Source organism: Scleropages formosus, chromosome 19, assembly GCF_900964775.1.
Source record: "Scleropages formosus chromosome 19, fSclFor1.1, whole genome shotgun sequence".
Lineage (NCBI taxonomy): Eukaryota > Metazoa > Chordata > Actinopteri > Osteoglossiformes > Osteoglossidae > Scleropages > Scleropages formosus.
The window spans coordinates 20,987,465-21,010,608 of NC_041824.1; the positions used below are offsets into that span (position 1 = coordinate 20,987,465).

Genomic DNA, 23,144 nt, shown 5'->3' on the forward strand with positions numbered 1-23,144 from the left:
CTGTCACACACACTATGGAGAACTTGGACAGCATATCTTTGGACTGTGGAAGGAAACCAGAGCACCCAGAAGAAACCCACGCAGACAAACGGTGAACATGCAAATGCCACACAGATATATCAGTGATATTGAGAAAAAGTACTATAAAAGATCAGTGATAATGAAAAAAATCATATCAGTACTTACACAAAAAACTAAACTATCAGTGATAATGAGATATAAATAATCAGTTAATTATGAAACAGACCTTATATTGCAACCCATCATTGATTATGAAAAAAGACATCATAAACTACATCATAAACTACTCAGAGGACATACTCCTGAGCGCAAGGAAGTGGCTCTAGCCACTACGCCACCTGCTGTGCTCTATGAGAAATACAGGCTATGTAGCAGAGAGGCAGGTCAGTGAAATCCTCTCATTCTCTCTGCGGTACTGCGACCACATACAGTGGCTCCTCGCGTTACGCACTTTCAACGTACCAATTTTCAAAGGTACGAACATCCTTTCTAGATTGTTTTAATAGCATTTTTTGCACTTGACCCTTTTCTAAAATTCCTGTCTATAGCGGCATTAAAGGCCCCTGCATTTTTTCCATCCTGCCCTTAGCTGGCACTGAATAGGACTTCATAGGGACATTTTATTTTTAGTCATTTTTAAATTAGTTTAATTTTAATAATGAAGTTACAATGAATCAAATTTGTCAGCTCTCGGGACTGACTTTTTAAAAAAAAAAAAAAAAAAAAAAAAACTCATGCATTATCTGTATTTTTTAAGATAAAAAAAATAAATTCCTACAGAGACCGTTTCTATTATACCTTTATCTGAGGTTCTCAAAACACAACCAGTGTGCAAAATATCAAGGGAAATATGTATTAATAAGCTTTTATTCACTGTGACTCAGTGGTAAAAGTTATTTTGCATTTATGAACAAGTGTTACAAGCAGAGTTCTGGTCCCAGTTGTGTTTGTAAGCCGAGGACCAGGGTACGAGTGCGGCAGCAACTGCAGTTCTGTGACAATTCCGTGCTCCCGTTTCAGCTTTTCCCTACTTTCTCGTCTCCGAGCTCTGCTGCTTCTACGATTCCCCCGGCCTTGGACTTTCTTCCGTTTTGACAGTCTTCGTCAAACCACCCCCTCCGCCCCCCCAGGCAGCTCTGTCACCCTGCCGCCACTCCTCTGCCAGCAAGCGCAGCACCACTAGGTCACTGAGAGTCTGCTGTGCTGATTATGTTAATTAACAGGCACATGACTGTGACCCGACACCCTGCTCTCTCTGTCTCTCTCTCACACACACACACACCACTTGGTAAGAGATGCCCTAGATCACACACCAGAGATCACTATGGCTCTTATTCAGGAAGGAACCCCTTTACAGGAAGGCTGAATGCAAAACCTTTGACAGTTTTGAGAAATTAAACCATCCGGTACCGTTTACCCAGGGACCTACATGTACTACACTAGTATAGTGTATAGACCAGGCACCACGGTGGCACAGCGAGTAGTGCTGGTGCCTCACAGTGCCTGGATAGTGTGATAGGACATAGGTTCGGTCCCTGCTCAGTCTGCGTGGGAAGTTGATGCGTTCTTTCTTTGTAGGGGTTTCCCCTGGGTGCTCAGGTTTCCTCCCACAGTTCAAAGACACGTCTTTCAGGTGAACTGCTGATGACTACGTGTCCCGTCGTTTGTGAATACGTGCGTTACACTGCTGCACTGTATACAAAAGGGGAACGACCGCAGGGAGTTGGCGCAGTACATCTAACAATGTCACTTTCGATAAAGATGTCAGCTAAACCTTCGTTTCAGTATAGAAGGGGGGGCAAGGAGAAGGGTAGCAGGAGAACCAGAGAAGGATGGAGGGCCAGGCGAGCGGGTGACTGAAAGACGCCTATTGTATTGGGCGCGGCGTGTGGAGAATGCCACGGTTGTCCTGCTGCATCCAGGCAGTCAGTCTGCCTGCCGGCGAGACGCACTCGTGTTGCCGACTGCCGCTCCCAGCAGGAGAGCACATCCGTGAGCGACACAATGAACCCCTCTGTTTGGGTCACTCTCCTCCATTCTGTAGTTCATATGCACAAATTTGTTTGAAATTTTAAATACTGTCTCGACTAGAGTGGAATTTTTTTTTTTCTAAAGATGACTTATTTATAAGGTGTGTACAGAGGAGTCCTGGTCCCCTCGTGTGGTGTTACTATTTAAACAGGGCGGCAATGACAGCAGAAGCGCAGCATGAAACACCTCACCGAGGTCACGGGACGGCCGCGTTACCCGTGCCCTCCCTGCTCACGCGCTCGGCGCACAGTATTCCGAACGCACACCCTCTAAACAGGTTCAGTCCTGAGCTGGCCCCACTCCGCCCACACAGCACCGCTGCTGTGGATCCAAAGAGCCGGACGGCCGTCGCTTCACTCCGTCCGCTCCTACACACAGCGCCGGGGACAAAGGAACGCGTTTGCTGCCTGGTCCCGTGAGCGAGGTCGTGACCGACCATGTGACCGGCGGCTGCTGCCCTATTAAATGAAGTGAAACTTAAGCCTCCTAAAAACACTCCAGAGTAAATTTTACCCATCTCACCATTACCAGCAACATCATTTCATTTCGGCGCAACCCGAATTCCCCGGAGCCACCCTGCATGTACAGCTTACACTGAGACGGAGCGAGAGAGATGGACGGGGGAGGAGAGAGAACGATATAATGCGCTGCGTCACGACGACACTCAACCGCGCATCCATGACTTCTACTTTTGACGTTCGTTCCGGCACGGGACTCGGGGAGAGAGCTTTTCGCTGCACGGCTGCGGGGAACGGCTGCTTGCGGAGATGAGATTACAGTAATCTACGGGAGCTCACACTAACAGGATGGACTCCTCGCTGTAAAAAGGCAGATCTCAGCCCGATTACCGCACAAATCAGAGCCCCGGCCCGCAGCCGGCTTCTACCTGCGCTGCCATCGTCCAGCACCATCCACGTGCTCCGCCAGACCCGAGGCCTGTGAGCCCTTCTCACAGGGCGACTCTGTCAGAAAACCACAGGTCGTGTTTTATTTAAAGGCACTACTTCTGAAAACCGGGGTAGGGCCATACGCTGGCAGCGGTGTGTGCGCAGATCCCAGAGCTCCCAGAGCCCCCACGCGGGAGCGCTGAGCTCATTCACAGGAGCGTCCGAAACCACGGAGGAAGCCCGGACAGGACTGCCGTCCTGCAGCTTCATCAAAGCTGCCGCATCGTTCCTTTGGCGGGTAACCTTGTAACAGGAAATGGACCCCCCTTGCGCATAACGTTGCGTTTCAGACTTTCTGCTCTTAACGTGCGGCGCCTGCTGCAGCTGCTCCACCTGTTACTCACTACAGTTGGCTTTCAGCACAGACCCAACCCCCCCCCCCCACCGACAGCAGGTGCGTCGCTTTCCTGTGACGTCACAAGCGTGCGTAACTTGTCCGTTGTGCTCCCTTGTGTCCCCAGCCTGTGAAAACCAGCGCAGCGGGCAAGAAACAGGGCCTGCTGCGCTTCCGGAAGGCTCTTCTTATGGCCGCCTGTCTTAATCACGGAGGGATTACGGCAGCCAACGCAAGACTGATAAGCATTCAGGGTAGGCCGCGGCAGCGCCGGACCCATCCATTATTTCGTGAAGGTGTTATACAAATTCATCTCCGCGCCGTTGTCCCACAGCTGTACCGAGCGCAGCAGCCGCTATTTACATCGAATTATCATTTCTACATGCTGTTTAGTCTGATTACAGCGGACGCAGGTGATGGAAATGCAATAATGGAGCACGTTCCCGTTTTGCCGACGTTACCGTGGAGCGAAGCGGCGAGGCACACTGGAGTGCCCACGCTATGCGTTTTGTGTGTGTACAGGCTCTTTTGTGCAGGACGCGACCCCCGAATTGCACTCCCTGGCTGTCGGATCGGGAGGGCCACGCAACGCACTTCTGTTCCTCAAACTGTCGAACGCGCTCATACAACTAATGCCCATCGAACAGCATCTCGCGTGTGCGTGCGTCCTTATTCCCATCCGACTGAATCTCGGCAAATTGAAAGAAATTCAAAAGATGAAAACGAGCACGCCGCTGCCAAAATGTGTCCTTGTTTACTTGCATACCCTTGAGTCTGTTCTCTCCTTGTTAGAACCTGAACGACGAGGTGCAGGACGCGATGCTCAGACTGGTCGGCTTCCATCAGACGTTCGCTCGGTACAAACTCACTGCTGGTCTGCATTCAACTTCCCGCTAATTAAAATTAAACAGTGGCAGTAAAGTACTAAAGTAGGGGTAAAACAGCTATGAGCTTGAGAACGAGGATTTGTGAAAGGACAAAGCAGTCCACTTTCATTTCCACCGTCTTCCAGCAGTTCTCCTATTGACCGTGGCCTACATGACAGATAGAAGACCGGGCCCAGCTATTTATACTGCCAATACGGACACAGCACACTAATCGTGGCCAGTCATTGTTCTCCGTAATCCTATCGACGATGTCTATCGCTGTACTCTGGCCCTGACGCTAGTGACACTTTAGGTGACAGGAAACACAAAAGAGAGACACATGAGAGGAACTGGAGCAGGAGATTGGAGAGAACAGGAAGGACAGGAAGCAAAGGGCCGGTGAAGACACGCTGGGTCTACGGCCAGTGTGTTCGTGCGTGTGTGTGTTCGTAGATCACGACATGGACGAGCGAGTGCTCTTTAAGTTAGCATCAGTCAGTGCACAGCAGCTCTGGGAGGGGTGCCATGGTAATCCTCCGTTTAGCTCATCCCTCACCATCCCTCACCCTGTTTGGCCCCTCCTGAACAGTTAAGTTTCTCTCTTTCGCCGTCCCCCTCGCTCTCTCCGTCATCGTCTCTTTGCGGACGCTCGGCCTTCTCCATTTCTTTGTCTAACGCCCAGAGATACGGGTCTGGGAATCCTGAGTCACTTAGTACTGGAGTGAATGTGTCTTTTCTCCCTCCGGTCACCCCGTTGGGCTGAGCGCCCTTCCCTCTGTAATACGTGTCATTTCCAAAAACAGTCTCCTCTCCCAATTTGGCCGCAAACTCAAGGATAAAACTTTTCTCCATGCCCCGACCCCAGCGGCACCGACTTGTGCTGGGGACATTTCTAGCGGTACATTCTCCGTGTCTACGTGTCTCATACGCGCTGCCTTTTACGCGCCTCCCTAGCTGCGTGTACGAGGACTGCAGGGAATGCCCCCCGCATGGGTGGAAACCCGCTTCTTTTTCACACTCAAATGAGGTCACGTTTTCACTTTCACAACCCGATGTGTCTGAAAAGGGGAACAACATGAAATAATTGGACATTGGCAATCCTGCGAGTGTACGGCGCCCATTCATAAGCGCAGGGGAAGGACGCTGCAGACCGTTTCAGGTGGCGAGTTCAGAGCGACGCTGTTTTAAGCGCTTAAGGGAATACCACGATTACACCCCAGTTCGCAGCATTGTCCAGGTCCTCGAAGCACCGGCGAGATGCGATAGGCAAACGCAAACGTGCACTCTAAACAGGCACCCGACCCGGTTCCGTAACAGGGGGACCTATTTTGCCTGCTCTCCTCAGGCCAACTGCTACAGCGGAAGTGTGAGGTGACTGCATCTGTGTGTGTGTGTGTGTGTGTGTGTGTGTGTGTGTGTAGGCAAACAGGAAGTGTGTGGCCATCGGCAGCCAATAGGAGCACTGGGACCGAGGACAGAAGAGACAGAGACAATAACAAGTATTCAGCTGTATGTAACAGCTCAGACCTCCCGCTTCCGGAAGTCAAACAACCACAACGGTAGCGAAGATTAAAAACAGAAGCAAAACCGAGGTGGTGCTTCAGGACCGTGGCTCTGTATTTAATGAAACGGAACACAGACTGTGTGTGCGTGTGTGTGTGTGTGTGTGTGTGCGCGTGTTACGTACGCAGGCTGCCTGACCTGCCTGTGCTCCTCTCACACAAGGATTAGGCAAGGTAGTTGGGTGGAATTAGCTCTGAAACACAAGGTTCGAAATCTTCTTCGCTATAAAGCAGCCCAACACAGAGGTAGGGAAATCTCTGCTTATGACATCATCAGCCCATGAAATGGGTCTCCTGCCACTGTTTTTCTCTCCAACCTTCTGTTGCCAATGTCCATCCCTGCAGACCAGTCCCACCAGTCTTCATGACTGCACCCCCCGGCTCCATACCGTCTCAGTTTACTTTGCTCCCGTTTAAGAGTCTCCCTGCCAGCGTCCGCCTGCATCTCTCTCCCTTGCCCGCCCTCATCCCTCCCCGCTGTTGCTCGTACCTAAAGGAGACACACGAGAACCTCGTTCATCCTTCTGCCTCTTCCCTCATCCGCTGTTCTCGCCACCTGTTTCTCTCCCCCAACTCATCCTGCTCCCACAGCCATTCTGCACAGTACAAAAGGCTTCTGACAGCATCGTTCTAAAGCAACATGTCCTGGTCTTGCTGCTCACATTGGAAAAAAAAAAAACCCCACACAGTACCGTGCAACACACCATTAAAACAAAGAGCAACTCTCTCCAACACTGCAGGCCATTAGACACCCTGTCGCTTTACACGCTTTGCTAAAGAATGCGTTGAACTTCCAATTTATTAAGTTTGCCATAGAAGTCCTGAGATTTACTTTCTACCGTGACCTTTCAATTAATGAGCTCACCTAATTATTGACAACGCAATGTCATTAACCTTTATATTCCCTTGTTAATCTATTAGATATTTAGTAAAAGCCACAGTACAATATATGTAGGTATTTTCACGTGGAGAACTAACCATTTGGTACGTCACTCAAACCCAGGAGTGGTTAACCCTCGTTCTGGCATTTTTCCATTTACACCTCAAACACCAGGTGATGTGACCCAACTCAATTAACACAAACACCAAGAAGTTGAGTAAAGAAAGAAGCAGGATACAGTGTGAGCCTCAGGTAAGATGCGAGCGCAGAGCAAGCAGAGAGGAGGCTGAGATTTCCCAAATTACACCACACAGGTTCCCTCACGCTCCAACCATGTACACAGAGACACGAGCTCCTTTCACCTGGTCTCTGCTCTTCCCCTGTGAAAGTCCAAATGAGTGACGTACAGTACGGCAAAGACGGGTGGCACCGCTCTCACCTGCAGCTCGCACCATGCCACCTCCACCCAGGTTTCCGTGTCCAGCCCCTTGTAGACGGTCTTGAACGCACCCCTGCCCAGCTCAATGTCAAACTTGAGGAAGCGGCCTCCAGGGGAGGTAGCCACTGCCTTCATCTCTGCCTCTTCTTCCTGCTCCCGGTCCCTCTCTTTGCCTTTCTGCGTCGAGCCGGGCGCAGGCGCACTCTTACCGGGATCCAGGGTAGGTGGGCTGTGGCCGTCGTGCCCAGGGGCAGCAGACGCGGCGACGTGCGGAGTCTGCTGTGGGCCGCTATCGGTGAAAACTGAGTCGAAGGCCAAGGAGTCCAGGTGCGGGGCGCTCCGCGCTGCCACCAAGGCCTCATCGGGCTCATCCTCTTCCTCGCAGATCTCCACACTCTTTCGGAAAAAGCGCTTCTTCTCCCTCTTTACCCTGCCGCCCTGGGCAGGGGATGAAGGTGTGGAAACGGACAGAACTCTGGAGGGGTGCCATTCGTCCTCACCACCTCCTCCTCCTCTCAGCCCTCTCCTCTCCTCCGTCTGGGATGAGGGAAAGTCAGAGGGGGTGCTGCGGGTGCGCTCCCTCTCGTGGGCCCCTCCGTCACCCTGCCCCGGCTCTGCCTCCCTCTCCTGACCTCCATCAGGTTTTTCAGAGGAGTCCTCGGTGGAGGTAGGCTCTCCGGGATCGGTCGCCATGCGGGACCGCCTACCCTGCTCCTCCCTTCCCACCTGCCCCCTTGTTCTCGATCAGCCCCCGTCTCTCTGTCTTTCTGTGGGTTCCTTCTCTGCCTGCTCGTTTCAACCAGTTTTGTCTGTGCAACCGTTGGTGGCCGAGAGTCAGAGACACTCGCGCCCCGGGTTTCACCGCAGCGAGCACGGGTGCAGCACCGTCTCCACTCCGCCTTGTATAGCTCTTTATGCTTTCACTGCTCCTCTCCACCTCCAAGGCCCTAACCCAGTCCTCCCTTCACCACCTGAAAAATAATTTGCTCAATAAACACAACAAAATGAATCCCAAGTAAGTCTGTACAAAAAAAAAAAAAAAAAAAAAAAAATTCAGATAATAGTCTCAAATCTCAGACTGGTCCCTTGTCCTCTTGAACATCAACATCTTCATAGAGCGATGACTTTCTTTGTGGAAACCCTGGATAAAAAAGAAAACAGTGTCAGAATAATTGAAAGACAGTATAAAAGAAATTGTTAAAAAATATTACTTCCACATTACATTTATACATTACATTTGACGCAACTGCACACTGAGAACAAGAGAATGCGATCGCAAGAATGTGAACAGAACACAGCTGAGGGAAGGAACCAGTGGAGCATCAAGGAGGAACGAGACACCTTCTATGCTTGTGACAGTCCAAAAGCCCAAAACGGGGGGGGGGAGAAAAAAGAAAAAATAAAATCACCGATAACACAGAACAAATGTGTTACTTAATAGTATAAACACCGTTTCAGCAGTACAATCTCAGAGTCAGACTATTCAGAGTAGCACGACTGCGCAAGCCTGTCTGCGGGTTCCAACCAGATCCCAGCACTGTGAACAAGGTGAAGAGGAAGCGCGTTAGCGTCTCCCTTTTCCTCACCGCTCCTCACTAAGTGCTGACTGCACAACGGAGCACGAGTGCACATGTGACGTTGTGGTGGGTGTGGCCGTCCGCTCATCACGGCCCGCCGCTCTGCCCCGCAGCGCTTCGGGGTAAAGACGCAGGCAGTTTTGTTTCTGCAGAACACCGGAAACACACAAGCAGTCAACAAAGACCAGGACATGAAGGGGGCTGGAGTCACGCCGAGAAAGCACGCACGAGGAAGACCTGTCAAAAGCGGTTTCGGTTTAATTACGAGGTCTTCCTTCCGAGTCACGCATGTACGCAACTCACTTTCTGGTCAGGTTTATTTTTACACTGTATCCTCATTTGCCTTCTTCTAGTTACGCATTTTCCATCTATTTTGCATTGTTAACTGCACCGGATGCGGAAAACGTCCGCGCTGCTTCACTGCTGTTGCTTTCCGTAAGACATATCCAGGTTAAAACATTTTAAACGTCACCACAGAGTCAGTGTGTTTCTGCTAAAGTCAAGCAGTAAAAGGGAAGTGGAAGGACTCCTGAGAATGGGATAGGAAGGAAAACTCAGTGCGTCTTGTTCAACTGCCATTATTTGACTGTGGGGAGACTAATCTGGCTGGATGAGAGCTCCACGGTTTCCCGCTGGACGCAACGTGGCCTCGCCGGCTGTCCGTCACCGTGGATGCGGAAAGGAGGTGATCGCCGCAACATGAAAGCGGGAGGGATGTGGGGGCGCAGCGGAGAATCCGTTTCCAACCCGACCTCTCACGTAGCGCCGGGGCGCGCGCAAGCTCGTGCGTCTGCGGAGCGGCGCGAGCGACCGCTCAGCCCAGGAGCTGACCGTTGCTACTGGAGGTTACGCAGTGGGGAGCTCACCCTTTTAGCTCCCTGGTCCGCCAACGCGCATCTGCCGCCAGTGGGACGGCTGCCCTCTCGCTGAACCGCGCGTGGAACGAAAATGGCAGCGTGAGCGACAGGCCCAGCCGCGTGCCGGCGGCCACACGTAAGAGCCACGCGGTCTCCCTACGGCACGGCCATCGACCGCCTCCTCGCGGTAAGAAGAGCTCGACGCGAGAAATCTTCGATCAGGAGCGAGCGAGCGAGCGCGCGCTACGCCTTGTACTTCCAAGGAGACAACGGGGCTTCTGTTCAGAGGATCCATTAAGTAATATGGCGCTCGCTCAAATACAGGATCGCGATGATTAAAAATGGATGAGGCGGTGTGGGTCGCTTCATCGTGTTTAATTCATAGGCGGTAGGCGGGCAACAGGAACAGACAGGGACCACCCACTAACAAATTGATTTTTTCACATTCATCACAGACAGTAGCATTCAGTTCCTCAACCCACATGGACACAATGGGCCTAGAGCATTGTGCCTCATACACTGCTGTGTATTATAATAAAAATTATTGCTGTTATTACTGTGGCTGTTCATTGATCTATTAACTGTAGTTGAACTTCCAGCGCTCCCAAGAGTCCGCTTCTTCGCAGCCTCCTGAAATACAGCAAGGAAGGTTTTTGGGCAGTTTTTGTTCTGGACGGTAGTCCAAGCCACAGTTGCCGACATGGGTACCATTTAAAGCGCGGAATGGCCACCGTAACAAAATACGTCCTCTGGAGTGGACGAACGTGAACGGCTGTTTCTCTGGAGGACAGGGGGCGCTATTCACAGGCCTCTCATGTTGTAGGAGCCCTTCTGTCTCGCTCTGCCCACCCGTTGTGTTCCTTCCCGGTCCATCATTGCAGTCTATCCCTCTGCGATAACCGAGGATCGCAGGGCAGCGTTCGGCAGTCGAGTCCTTTATTATGTTGGACAACATCTGGATTATGGTTAATTAAGTGGAAATCGTGACACCTCACCTTGTGCAACAAACCTCTACACCGGGCACATTTCCCACGTGAATCACACACCCACACCACAACACACACAAACTTGGAACGAAAACAAACCCCCCTTTTTTAAGGAAGTAATTCCCTGAAAACCGACACGTGCCGTTTTTAGCTGCAAATATCCTCATTTCAGTCACATATTGAACCAGAAAAGGAATTTCAGACAATGGAAGACAGCTTCTAGTCAAAAATGCACTGAATCAGGTGTGAACCGTAATCATTACATGAGAACGAAACAGAAACGCTTTTATGTGGGTTTCCCCACATAAAACACAAGCCATTACAGAGATGCTTTTTCTTGGAGTCACTAAGTCAACACACATTTGCTAAAGACTTGCAGGACATTTCACTAAGTACAATAATGCATGTAAATATATTCATGTCATATTTAAGTAAATATGTGTATATATATTTACTGTACTGACAACGGACCTGCAAAATACTTATAATAATAACTGCTGGTTTATTGCTCACATTATCATTAAATGCAAAGTCAACAATGAAGGAAAAAAATATGATTTGCTATAAGGAACAATTTAAAGAAAAATTTTTATTCAAAAATGCTAATGCTTCAATAAAAAAAAAAAAAAAACTATATAATTCAATGATTCAATTCAATACCAATATAATTACAAAGAAGCTCAGAATATATTTTTTGCCTTCTAAATTTGGTAACTTTTCTTGAAGGTCATAACAGGAACTGGCGCAACTTAATTTAGCTGAATATTAAGGAAAACTTTAATGTCTGTGCCACATGTATAAAGAGGTGAAATCACACTGCAATCACAACCAGAATAAAGCAAATTTGAGCCAACAGCCAGTGCAGTGCTCAGGACTACTGCTTTGCATGTCAGAGGGTCTTTGGTTTGAATCCCACTTCCTGCCATAGTGCCCCTGTTCAACTGATACTGTAAAAATTCCTCGAGTGTATGAATGGATAAATCATATTAAGTGGATTAGCGTGCAAAGCGACCACTGTAAGTCTCCGGAGAAACATCAGTTAAATTAACAAACAACCGCAACTGGGACTCCAAAGACTCAAGGCCGTTTCCATCACAATGAAGGACACACTGTACGTACAGTACGTGCTTGACAAACTGTGCCCGCTGCCGGAAACTTCCTCGAAGGCTATTAAAGCGCAGGTTCACATGCTCAACGGATCGACACGACCGTCTCACCACAGCGAGTTCGGGCCGCGTCTCCTGCCTTTTATAACCAGCGGGCTGCGGCCACTTCTAATCTTATTCCTTCGAGCAGATGTTTTCATAAGAAACCGAGAGAGCTTAAAATATTGTCTCAGCCACGGACGCGGCCGGCTCTTACGACTCAACAAATTAAAGTACTCGCACAAGAGTGACACGCCAAAGCCTGTCTGAATTAAACTTGGAGAACAAGTCCTTCGGCGCTACTTAACCACTTTTTTTTTTTTTTTTTTTTTTTATTCTGCTCACTTCTAGCAACGGTTTTTAAAGACCCTCATCACAGACATCACAGAACATCTTCAGTACAAAGCCTTCCTTTAGCATGGCAGCACAGCAGAACATCCATCACTGGCCAAGGATACTTCCACGATGCTCCTTCCTGTCTTTCCCTCTGTGGTTAAGAAGTAACATAATGTAAAGGAGGGGTGGGGAAGAGAAACCGACTGCTGCTGTGCACATCCGCTGATGTTCGCCCGTCTGCTGGCGCTACCGAGATCGCAGAATTTACCCAAATTTCTTCACTGACATCTTCATCGCAACAAATCCCCCTACAAGTGGAGTAGAGAACAGGTCAGGCCTGCACTCATATAAACATGAGAGGTTCTCCCACGGTCATTAAGTTTGTGAATAATAGCCAGGAATATGTGGACAAGAAGCCGAGCAGCACACACTTACACACACACACACGCGCGCGCGCCATCGAGAGCCGGGAAGATCCTCGCTCGCCATCTCAGCATCTTGGCTCCTCACAACCTATTGTCCACGCTCACAGAAATGGGGCGAAGCTGTACGGCACAGCTTTCCTCTCCAGTTTTTCTGCGGGGAGGGCTGGAGGACAGGAACTCTGACCAAAGCCCCCTTGTGACTCCCACACCTCTACGACATTGCACGTGCAAGCACGCACACACACACACACACACACACACACACACACACACACACACCATCGACACGGCCAGAACGGTAAACTCAAACGGCCAGACGACAGCACGAACCGAATCGGGAACCCGTTTCCTCTCCAGCGACAGGACCACACGGGAATGCCGGCCTGCACTCTGTAAGAGACGTGTACGTCCGCACACATTTCTACGCGCGTGTGCTGCGCTTCTACACACATTCGTTCCGCTGAACCGCTCTCATTTCTCTTTCTCCTAGACACCGGGACACACGCAGAGTGAGATAAAAGCAGTAGAAGAGAGAGACAGAAGACATCATGTAGGATGAGGCGTTAGAAGACAGGTGGAGGACTGCATGCTACGTTCCAGTTCTCTCACACTCCTATTGGAGAGTGTGTGTGTTACACTGCGCAGCAATGACTGTGGGGAATTCATCGTGCTGTATGTAGCATTGCAGGTCACCTTAGATAAAGGTGCCAGCTAAGTACGTAGTAAATTAATTAGTACTACTAATAAAAACAATAATTCCTGTTCAAGATGGAGCTGATGGCCTACACACACAGCGACATGCGCACGCACTCTCCATGGCTCTGCAACCAGTCGCATTTTAACTGTCTGGAGACAAAATGAAGAGGACAGAAGAGGTAGAGCAAAAAAATGGAAATAACTTCATTTCATTGTTAAGTTGCATCAATCATAAAACATGACCGCCTTCGCCATAAAGCAGACCGTCTAATAAATTCCTGCTTTGGTATCGTCGATCTAAATGAAATCGGTTGTCATCCTCTTGAGGTTTACGCGAACACATCAGCGTAGGGTGGTTAAGTGACTTTTCAGGAAGCCCGTGTGTTCTGAACTGAAAAGTATGTGAGAGAACAGGAGCGGAACAAAGACGGCGGAGATAATGAAGGGAGGGGGGCATTTTTCTTCTAAACATCCACTTGTTTGCCAACATCTTCAGGGCAAGGAGGTCCTACAAAACCTGCATACTGGATGGAGCTGTTACAGCTCAGCAGCCACACTCTCTACTCTCGGCCTCTCTCCCTCCCTCCCTCCCTCCTCTCACACACACACACACACACACACACACACACACACACACACACTTCCGAACTCAAGGCATTAAGACAAACACGCCTTGCTTTGTCGGAGCGCGTCTTCGTGGCATTCGCAGTTTTCAAAGAACTTGTGCAGAGACTCGCGGGTTCCTCAACTACGAGATGTGCCTTTCAACGACGGCACACTTCGCTGGCTCCACTGCGCCGCGCTCTATGCAAATGTTCACTGCACCTCCTCCTTAAATTACTGACCCCAGACACTTTGCGAAAACCATTGATCATGCTCACACCGGTATACCAAACACGCACGCAGACACATAGCATATTTCTCCCTGATCCACACACACACACACACATTCATTAAATCCCAAACACAACAAATGTGCCACATTCCCAGCCTTCTCTAGCGCTCTGTCTATGTCTCCCTCTCTTTTCATCGCTCACTTCACTGGCATACAAGCTGTAATCCCCTGGGACCGAGCTCAGAGACAAAGGCAGGGGACGGGGGGGGGGGTACATACACTGGGGCTTTAGGGAGATAAAAAGTGTATGCTGGGGGGGGGGAAGAACCGGACACTGAAAAGTGGGGGTCTCAAGGATGACATACAAAAGGGGGGATGACAGAGAGGGTGGGAAAAATGTGAGACAGAGTGAGGGGCAGCACGAAAGGATATGAAAGGGGTAGAATGTGTGTGTGTGTGTGGGGGGGGGGGGGGGGGGGGGGGGGTTTAAAATATGTGCCAGGCTTCATGTGAATGAAAGCAGTGACTGCAGCTTAATTTGCACGTGAACAAAACCAGGCCCTGTTTGGGAGCAGAGGAGTGGGAAGAGGGGCACGGGGGGGACCAGATGGTGAGATAAGGGGAATAAGGAGAGGGAACGGGTGCGAGGGCGCCACGCCGCTGAAGGCACAATGCTCTTGTGGTGCTGTGGTGGGACGGGTTCGGTTAGGCACGGCATCGGAAACCAGCGAACGTATGCTCTCTTCTAACAAATGCTGACATAGGCGTTTAAATTATTGCCCTAAGTGCACTCTATCGAGGAGTAGTCCTCATCGACTCGTCTCGCTTAGATAACACGCTCCACACGCCAAAATGGCGGTTGAAAATGGTGCCTTCGTACTCCGTGGTTCGGCGAAAAACTGCGCTCGCCTTCGGCCTTCTGTGGACTTCAATAAGGCTCTTGAGGACGGCACCGACGGACGCTCCTCGCGGACTGCGGGACTTCAGTTTGGCTCTGCGGCCGGGGAACCGGTCGAGACGGGGCGCTAAGGGCGAGACCGACAACTGGGGAACGTGGGGAAGTTTCATTGAGGGTCCGCCGGAGAACCGGCGCACTATTCTTTAATTGAAAATGTGAACTGGTTCATTTCTCGCTATCGTCGCACCGAAATACACGCGAAAGGCTACGCCCCTTTGTCCTTTGGTAAATCTAGTGCCTTGCTCTTCCTGAGCTGCGCGTTCAGGTGTGGGTTTGAATCCGGCTTCGGGTGCACCGACTTTGCACGTGCTCTCCGCCGTAATCCAAAGAGTTGAAGGTGACGGAGCCACCTGCGTACCGTCCCTCATTACAGTCACCCACACGGATGGTTGCCGACAGTTGAGCTCCACCTGACGGCGCTTACCCTTCCTACCTACTAAGGGATATGGCAATTCCGGACAACTCCAATGTGACACATGCACATGTCAATTCCTTGTCTCACCGTGCGTTTCAGCAGGGGAGCGAAGTGAGCTGAAAGTTTGCGTTTCCACGGAGTGGTCATTCTGCCAGAACCGTCCTCTCCGCGACAGACAAACACCGCCCCGTGGCCTGGCCCTTAGCACGCACGGATAAAGAGGATTACAGCGGAAACACCGCCACTTTGGCTGCTCTACGCGGCACTTTATGCATATTGTACTGAATGTCCCAGACTTCAAATTTGCAGAAATATGCTCGCCACAATCCGACAAACTATTTAAATGCGCTTGCGCTTATCAATCCTGCGCATTGTGATCAACATCAACAGCTGACTGCATTTCTGCAGTTTTAAGGTTAAGCAGGATAAGAAATAAGATTTTCGTATTCCGTATTGGAACGGTTTTAGCCACAGCGGGCCAGTTTATCCGTAAATAACTTGGTTTCCCATTATGCGTATTACACCGTCACTTGACCTGTATCTGGTTTGTTCTATAACTTACCCAGAACCTCTAAACTCACAAGACCTGACATACAAACACAGTAATTCACGTCACAATGTAAACTCCCTACTGCACATTATACTTGATTGTCCGGTTTACCCAAGTCACCCTGCTTTCACCGTGGTACGCTATTAATGCATCTAATTGCACTGCGTGTGATAGGGCTGAGAATCAGTGGAAAGTTCTTCCACCAAGGTGGAGAGGAGAGGAGAGGAGAAAGTCCTCCCGGTCTTCCATAAACAGTACGTTGCTGCTGTGATGTGTTTCGGAACCAGGCAGGTGTAACTTGACTGCTCTAATTCAGTCACTTACAGAAACAGGAAAAGCATGTTGAGGCTGCAGTTTGAGTCCATGGGGCAGGAGGCACATGGTGGAAATACCCTATAAATCTCAGTTACGACACACAACATGCCCGACTGAACGATTTCGCCGCACGAGCATGGCCTCATACGCGTCCTCATCGCGACCACTCCACTCAGGATCCATCTTTCCATGGGTTATAAAATATGTCGTCAAAACCGTTCCATGAGTATCTAGGACAAGTGCTGCAGTCCCACGAGAACAGTGTTTGTTTTCCGGCCAAAGAAACCCGAGTTACAGACATACTCTAGATACGTACAGTACCAGTCGGAAGCTTGAGTTCACCCCTTCAACCTGCGCAATCCCTGTATGGGTTGAACGCGACAGAGGAGTGACAGCTAAGGGTTCCACATCTCTGGGACCTGCTGCAGAAGAGTTGGGAAAAAAGACAAGGAAGATGAGCTCCTCCTCAAACCGGTTTACCCAATTCCTAGCAATTAAAAGCTATTTTGCAGCAACTGGTCTGAAACATTGGACTGATACTGTAGTAAAACAACTTTCCTATAGGTTTACATGTTTTTCCACGGGGCAGCTATATGCACACGCGTGTACATTACAGGCCAGGCTTTAAACATCTCATTTCCATCAATATTACTCTGGAAATTCTGACTCATTCACCGGTACCTAAGACTTTGCTGTTGACTTTGAAAATGAAACCTCACTCTTGCTTTCCCTTCCTCTGTTCTTCATTCTCCTCATTTCTTAATGCTGCACCTCTGACATTTACCACGGTGTTATAAGCGACTTTAACGGGTTGCGCCATTTGGAAGTTCATTACACTACAAGAGAAACTCACACCCAGAAAGGTGCTGTTAAGTAAAACAACCATAGAGGGACGAGCAGAACTAAGAAAGAATATGAAAATAAGGAAGAGGAGAAAGGATCTGCTACCACGCTTCTTTACATTTTAACACTGTTGGGGAAATATCGTGCTGTAGGAACACAGGAAACATTTCATTCTAGCTCCTTCTAATAAGTGAACTCAAACACAAGATCCTACGGGCTTTGCTTAACTTAGCTTCTTTATTTAAACTGTTAAATGTCATCTTTAAATTCAACCGTAGGCCCTAACAAACCGATAAAGCACTGGGGAAACCCAACGTACCCATCACCTACTGGTTTCTTCAGTTTTCAGTTCTATAGTGCTCTTCTGGAACAAAATGTCAGGGGGGAAATACATGTAGCACCACTTCGTCATTTATTCACACCCCAAAAAGCCACAGAGCACATTTAACTGTGACACGTAAGTTGCATTCAGTTGTAGTTTATAGACACACACACACACACACACACACAGCAATATAGAGCTTTCAAAGTTTACACTTAAGTATGGAACAGATGTCACATACTGTTTTTACTCTCCTTGATATTGTGGTTTGGCACTTTTATAGCTGGCCCTACCAAACACAATCACCTTGGGTTATTTAAATTTTATTACAGGCCACTTTGTCGTCCTACCGGCCCGGTTCCTCATTTTACGCATATTGTTTTTAACAGCTTCCTAACAATATCTCAATAGATGTACTTTTTTGCCCAGACCTGCTCTCGCCATATCTTGAGAAGAGGAGGTGTGCTAGTCTAGCTTCAGTCTGTCACTTACCATCCATTTTTACAGCGCACACTTCTGTCTTCCAGGACAAAACACTACAGTCTTCTGTGTTTTTTGTACACATTTGGGAGTAACACATTAACAGCGTGTAAATGTACATGTACGCTTTCCATGTACATTTACAGCGTAGTCACGTCACCACGTCGTCTTGGCCCATGTGCTGTACGGAACAGGGTGGTGATCACTGAAGAACTCGTATTACTCGCACAACACACACAATACTGCAAAATCATGTGTGTTACAAGAGCGAAAAACTACACAAGTAATAAAGCATAACTTAGAAGATGTGGAACTAAAGCTGCGACCAAAGCGTGACAAATCCCTAACGTTTGAAAGTGATGCACGTTCTATCTGGTATACATCTTTCATTTGCATACGTGTAACTGGGTTAAGAAAGAAAAGGTAAAAAGCGAGTAAGTGTAGGCACTCCCAAAGGCAACCTGTATATATAGAAAATGTGGAAAAGACAGAAGCCTGGAATATAGAGAGATATACAGACTAAATCATACGCAGTTCACTATTTATGAACATCTACAAATCAATATTACCACCAAAGCAATGGGAAAGAGAAAACAAAGTATTGTTAGGAACAACACTGTGTGATGGGTCTGGGGTTCGAATCCCGCTTGGGGTGCCTTGCGATGGACTGGCGTCCTGTCCTGGGTGTGTCCCCTCCGGCCTTACGCCCTGTATTGCTGGGTTAGACTCCGGTTTGCCGCAACCATGCTTGGGACAAGTGGTTTCTGACAGTGTGTGTGTGTGTGTGTGTGTGTGTGTGTGTATATAGTACAGTATATTGTATGTTGCATAATAAGCATCTCCTGTGAAAAATGCCATTAGTCCAAGTTTCACTTCACTTCAAGGAAAAGATTCACTGACAGGGCAAAACATCCAAGTTAGAATTATGTCATGGAAATGTGTAGTGCGCTTTGAACTGAGGGGCAGGGTGTGTGTGCGTGGTGCCCTACCTCTCTTGTATCCCATCCATCCATCCCTCCTTCCTTCCTTCCGTGATGGAGTATCCCTCTGACTGCGTGTGTGTGTATGTATGTGTCCTTCACACACAGGCCTCTGTGAGGTTTAGCACAGCTCCCTGTCACCGATGACAGTGCTGTGCTGTCGCTAGCAGATGCCATCTTTTCTCTGCACCTCGTACATCTCTTTACCAAATGGTAACGAATTCTCTCTCTCACACTCACACACACACACACACATATATATATATATATATATATATATATACACACACACACCTATCAGGATTCTGGTTCGTGCTGAGCTGGTGCGCTGTGTTAAGCAGAGAGCTTGTGCCCACCGAGGCCGCGGCACCGGCGCGCGTGCACACACCTGCCCGTCGACAACCAAACCAGGTACATCTGCTCGATCATCATGCACAACTAAAACACGAGCCCTTTTCTATCCTCGCTCCTACAAGTGCGCGCGCGCACACACACACACACACAGACGCACACACACAGATCTAGACAGACACGCGCACGACCATTGTTGTCTCCACGGCTCCAGCGCAGCGCCGCATCCAGCGTTCGCCGCCGCCGGTGTCCAACCGACCAGACTCGGCACGGCACGACACGACACGACACGACACTGACGGCGCAGCTCAGCTCAGCTCAGCTCGCCCGGCTGAAGCAGCAGCAGCGATTAAACACACGATGAATAGCTGCGTGTGTCTCCGCGTTGCGGCCGCGCTCACCGCCAGTGCGGCTCTAACGTCGTGTTTCCCGGGAAAACGCGCGGTCGCGAGGACAACACGAGCCGCAGAACCTGCGCTCTCAGAGCGCGCGCGCGCGCGTGTGTGTGTATGCAGTACAGTAAGAGCGAGCGATTGTTGAGTGTCTCTGTGTGTTTGTTTGCGTGTCGTATATAATAATATCGTATGTGGGTCGGCATGATCGTGCGGCCACGGCTGTGTATCTCCCGCGGCTCCGTCCCCCACAGCGCTGGGACACACAGTGTCTCTCACTCTCACTCACACACACACACACACACACACACACACACACACACACACACACACACGACACAGCGCCCGGTGTACAAACAGCTCCCGGTCGAATCATGACGAGTAAATACCTCGCGCCGCCGGGCGGTTCCGCGCTCACAGAGCCCCGGGAGAAGCAGGAGTCCGGCCGCCGCCGCCGGGCGTCGAGTCGCGGCTTCCCGCAGCCAACTCGGTTGTCCGTACACCTGCCGCGTGGAGAAACATGACGCCTCGTCTCGCACGCGCTCTGTCTCCTTCTCCAGCGCGTTCCCGTGTCGCCCGCTTCGCGTTTCCGATAAAAACAGCCGTTGTCGCGGCGCGGAGCCGTCGGCCCACCGGCCAGCCGTGTCCCGCGATGCGAACCCACTAAACGCTCGTGCTCGTTCTCTCTCTCTCTTTCTCTCTCTCTCTCTCTCGCGCGCGCGTCTCTCATCTCCAGCGCGCCCCCGCTACGCTTCCACCGCGAGCGTTCATGAGCGAGGCGGCGGTCGCGCGCACGGGTCACACCATCTCGCTGCCACTCGCACCGTCACCGTGCGAAACAGTAAACGTGTGCCGGTGCCGCGGAACCGGCGTCGTGCAGCGCGGACTGCCCCGCTCTCCTTGTGTTCATCTCCGGTGTTTTGTGGTGCGCTTTGCAATTTAACTTCTTCTCTCTTTTTTTCTTTCAAACTTATTTCGACCTCGAGGAACCGTTTCTTCGCGCGTCCCAACGGCTCTCGGCGCGCGAGACGCCGCCACAGACGCAGCGGTGTGCATTTACCGTGCCGTTTTTTTTTTCTGGGAAGCCCCATCCCCCCCCGATTCCGGGCAGAAGCGGACAACACAACACGGCCGCTCCCCGTGGACATGTCATATTTGACGTAAAAGTGCCGGTGAATATGAGGGGAGCCCCGCGCGACCGCTCACTGCCCGCGTTCACCATTGAGCCGCGTGCTAAAGCAGCTCACTTCTGCGCTGTGCTGCCGCCTGCTGGACAGGACGCCGCACTGCCGCTGTCCATGGTGCTTCTTGCCGCTGCTCCGTTCAAGAGCGCTCTCCGGGTTTACGTGAACAAACGTGGTACAATCGTGGTACCGCCATGATCCGGTGCGCGGAAATAATTTGCTACTTACAGGCATTGGCGTCTTATAACTTTTCACGCCACGCAGTGATGTATAAAAGCACTAAACCGCGGAGCACGGCTCCAAGGAAATGAACTAAATAGCCATGATTAGTTGTAAAAATCACATTCGCAGTACAATAATTGTTACTTTACCGCAACCCATCTCACGAAATGACTAGAATCAGAATCACCAGGTTATTATAGTAACCGAAACAAGTTCAGCAGAAGGGAAACGGAACATTCGGTGACATGATGATGATTCATAAACATCATTTTGCTCTGGTTTTTCCAGTTTCTTCATACGAACTGGATTATCAGCCGCGTCTGCGTATCTATGCAAAATCTGCAAACAACATGCGCTAAAAATACAAAGTAGTAAATATTCATTTTTGATTTATTTTCAAAGTACGAACCAGTATTTTAAAAAAGAAAAACGAGAATACTCGCAGATTGACTCATATTTGCTGTAATATATTAAAGCTGTTATATTTGCTGTAATATCTGGGCTATAATATAGTAAGCTTTATATAATTTTTATAACATGAAGCAAAAAAAAAAAAGAAAAAACTGCTCCCAGTGTCAGTGGCTCCTGGCAGCCATTTTGTCTGCTGCAGCAGTTTCCTTTAGAACTGTTACAGGTTGGAAATATGTGAAAACGTGAAATTATGCCCTAATTCAGCCAGTAGTTCATGGCAAAATCTACCTGAAGTCTTTCTTAAAACTAAAAGGTATAACATCCAGTGTGCAGTATGGTGTATATGGTAATGCTGTACATGAAAAAAACATGTAGGCTACTGGTAACTTCATACCAAACAGGTCAAAAAGTAATGATTGTAAAATTGCCAAAATGACAAACATTCATTGATCCATCCATCCATCATGAGTAACCCACACACAGAGTCTGAAACCACTTGTCCCAAGTGGGGTCGCAGCGAACCGGAGCCCAACCCGGCAACACAGGGCACAAGGCTGAAGAGGGAGGGGACACACCCAGGACGGGACGCCAGTCCATCACAAGGCATCGCAAGCAGGACTTGAACCCCAGACCCACCAGAGAGCAGGACCTGGTCAAGCCCGCTGTGCCACCACGCCCCCCTCATGAGTAACCATTTGTCCAGTTTGGGGTTACAGTTATTCAGAACCTATCGTGGCAGCACAGGGTATGAGGTGGGCTACATCCTGGATGGAACACCAGTCCCTTACAAGGCAATTACACACACACACACACACACACACACACACACACAGAGAACAACATGCAAACTCAAATTAGAATGGATTCAAATCCATGATTAAACACAAAGCCCAGGCTCTGCAAGGCACCAGCTACATTTACATTACATTTACATCGATTCATTTAGCAGATGCTTTTCTCCAAAGGGATGTACATCTCATAGAAAATACAATTTGTGCATTACATTAGGAGAAAGACATAGTTGCAGACATGTGATTCTTAATGACAGTTTGTTTCTTTCAACCATATACACCAATGTTCATCACACGAGTAGCTGCATAAAACTCAGAATATCAACAATTACTCTGATCACCTTCCTACTATTTTTTTTGAGATATACAAACATTTACTGACATTGCACGAGTAACTGTGTAAAGGCTTATCTGGGCATGATCATAAAGTTATGGTGTATGAACATTTACACCTTACATGAGCTTAGATCATGGGCGAAGTGAGTCTGGAAGAGGTGAGTTTTCAGACCCTTTTTAAATGTGGACAGAGATTCAGTAGTTCTGAGTGAGAGGAGGAGGTCATTCCTCCACACCAGAGCCAGAACCGAGAACCTCCGCGCTTTACCTTTCATGCGCAAGACCATCAAGTGGGCAGAAGTAGATGAGCGAAGGGGTCTGGCTGGGGTGTAGTAGATACCTTGGAGCAGTTCTATTGATGCATTTGTAGGCTGTAACCAGGGTCTGAAATTTGATCCGGGCAGCTATAGGAAGCCAGTGCAGAGAAACGAGTAGAAGAGATACATGGGAACACTTCAGCAAGTCAAACACAACACGGGCAGCAGCGGGAAGGCCAGACAAGAGATGAGTTGCAGCAGTTCAGATGGGATGTCACCATGGCCTGGACAAGTAGTTTGGGCAGTCAAGTGTGAGATAAGGACAGCTCCTGTGGACGTCATGCAGGACATATCTGCAGGTCCGGGTTGTGGCTTTGATGTGCTGAGAGGAAGACTTGTC

General features: G+C 49.4%; 1 protein-coding gene across 7 annotated transcripts in view; it reads right to left on the reverse strand.

Moving 5' to 3' along the window:
* Positions 1–20,576, reverse strand: part of wnk3 (WNK lysine deficient protein kinase 3) — a 45,586-nt gene extending 25,010 nt beyond the window's left edge. For 5 of the 7 annotated variants that reach the window (XM_029246514.1, XM_029246513.1, XM_029246512.1 and 2 more), the window contains exons 1-2: positions 19,933–20,575; positions 7,081–8,221 (exon numbers count right to left, since the gene is read on the reverse strand). In XM_029246514.1, coding sequence (XP_029102347.1) covers positions 7,081–7,773 — 693 coding nt within the window. In that variant the 5' untranslated portion in view covers positions 7,774–8,221; positions 19,933–20,575. Of the gene's footprint in view, positions 1–7,080; positions 8,222–18,809; positions 18,826–19,932 lie in introns of those variants that run through there. The other 2 variants (XM_029246511.1, XM_029246509.1) reach the window with 2 other exon arrangements.
* Positions 20,577–23,144: the final 2,568 nt, after the last annotated feature.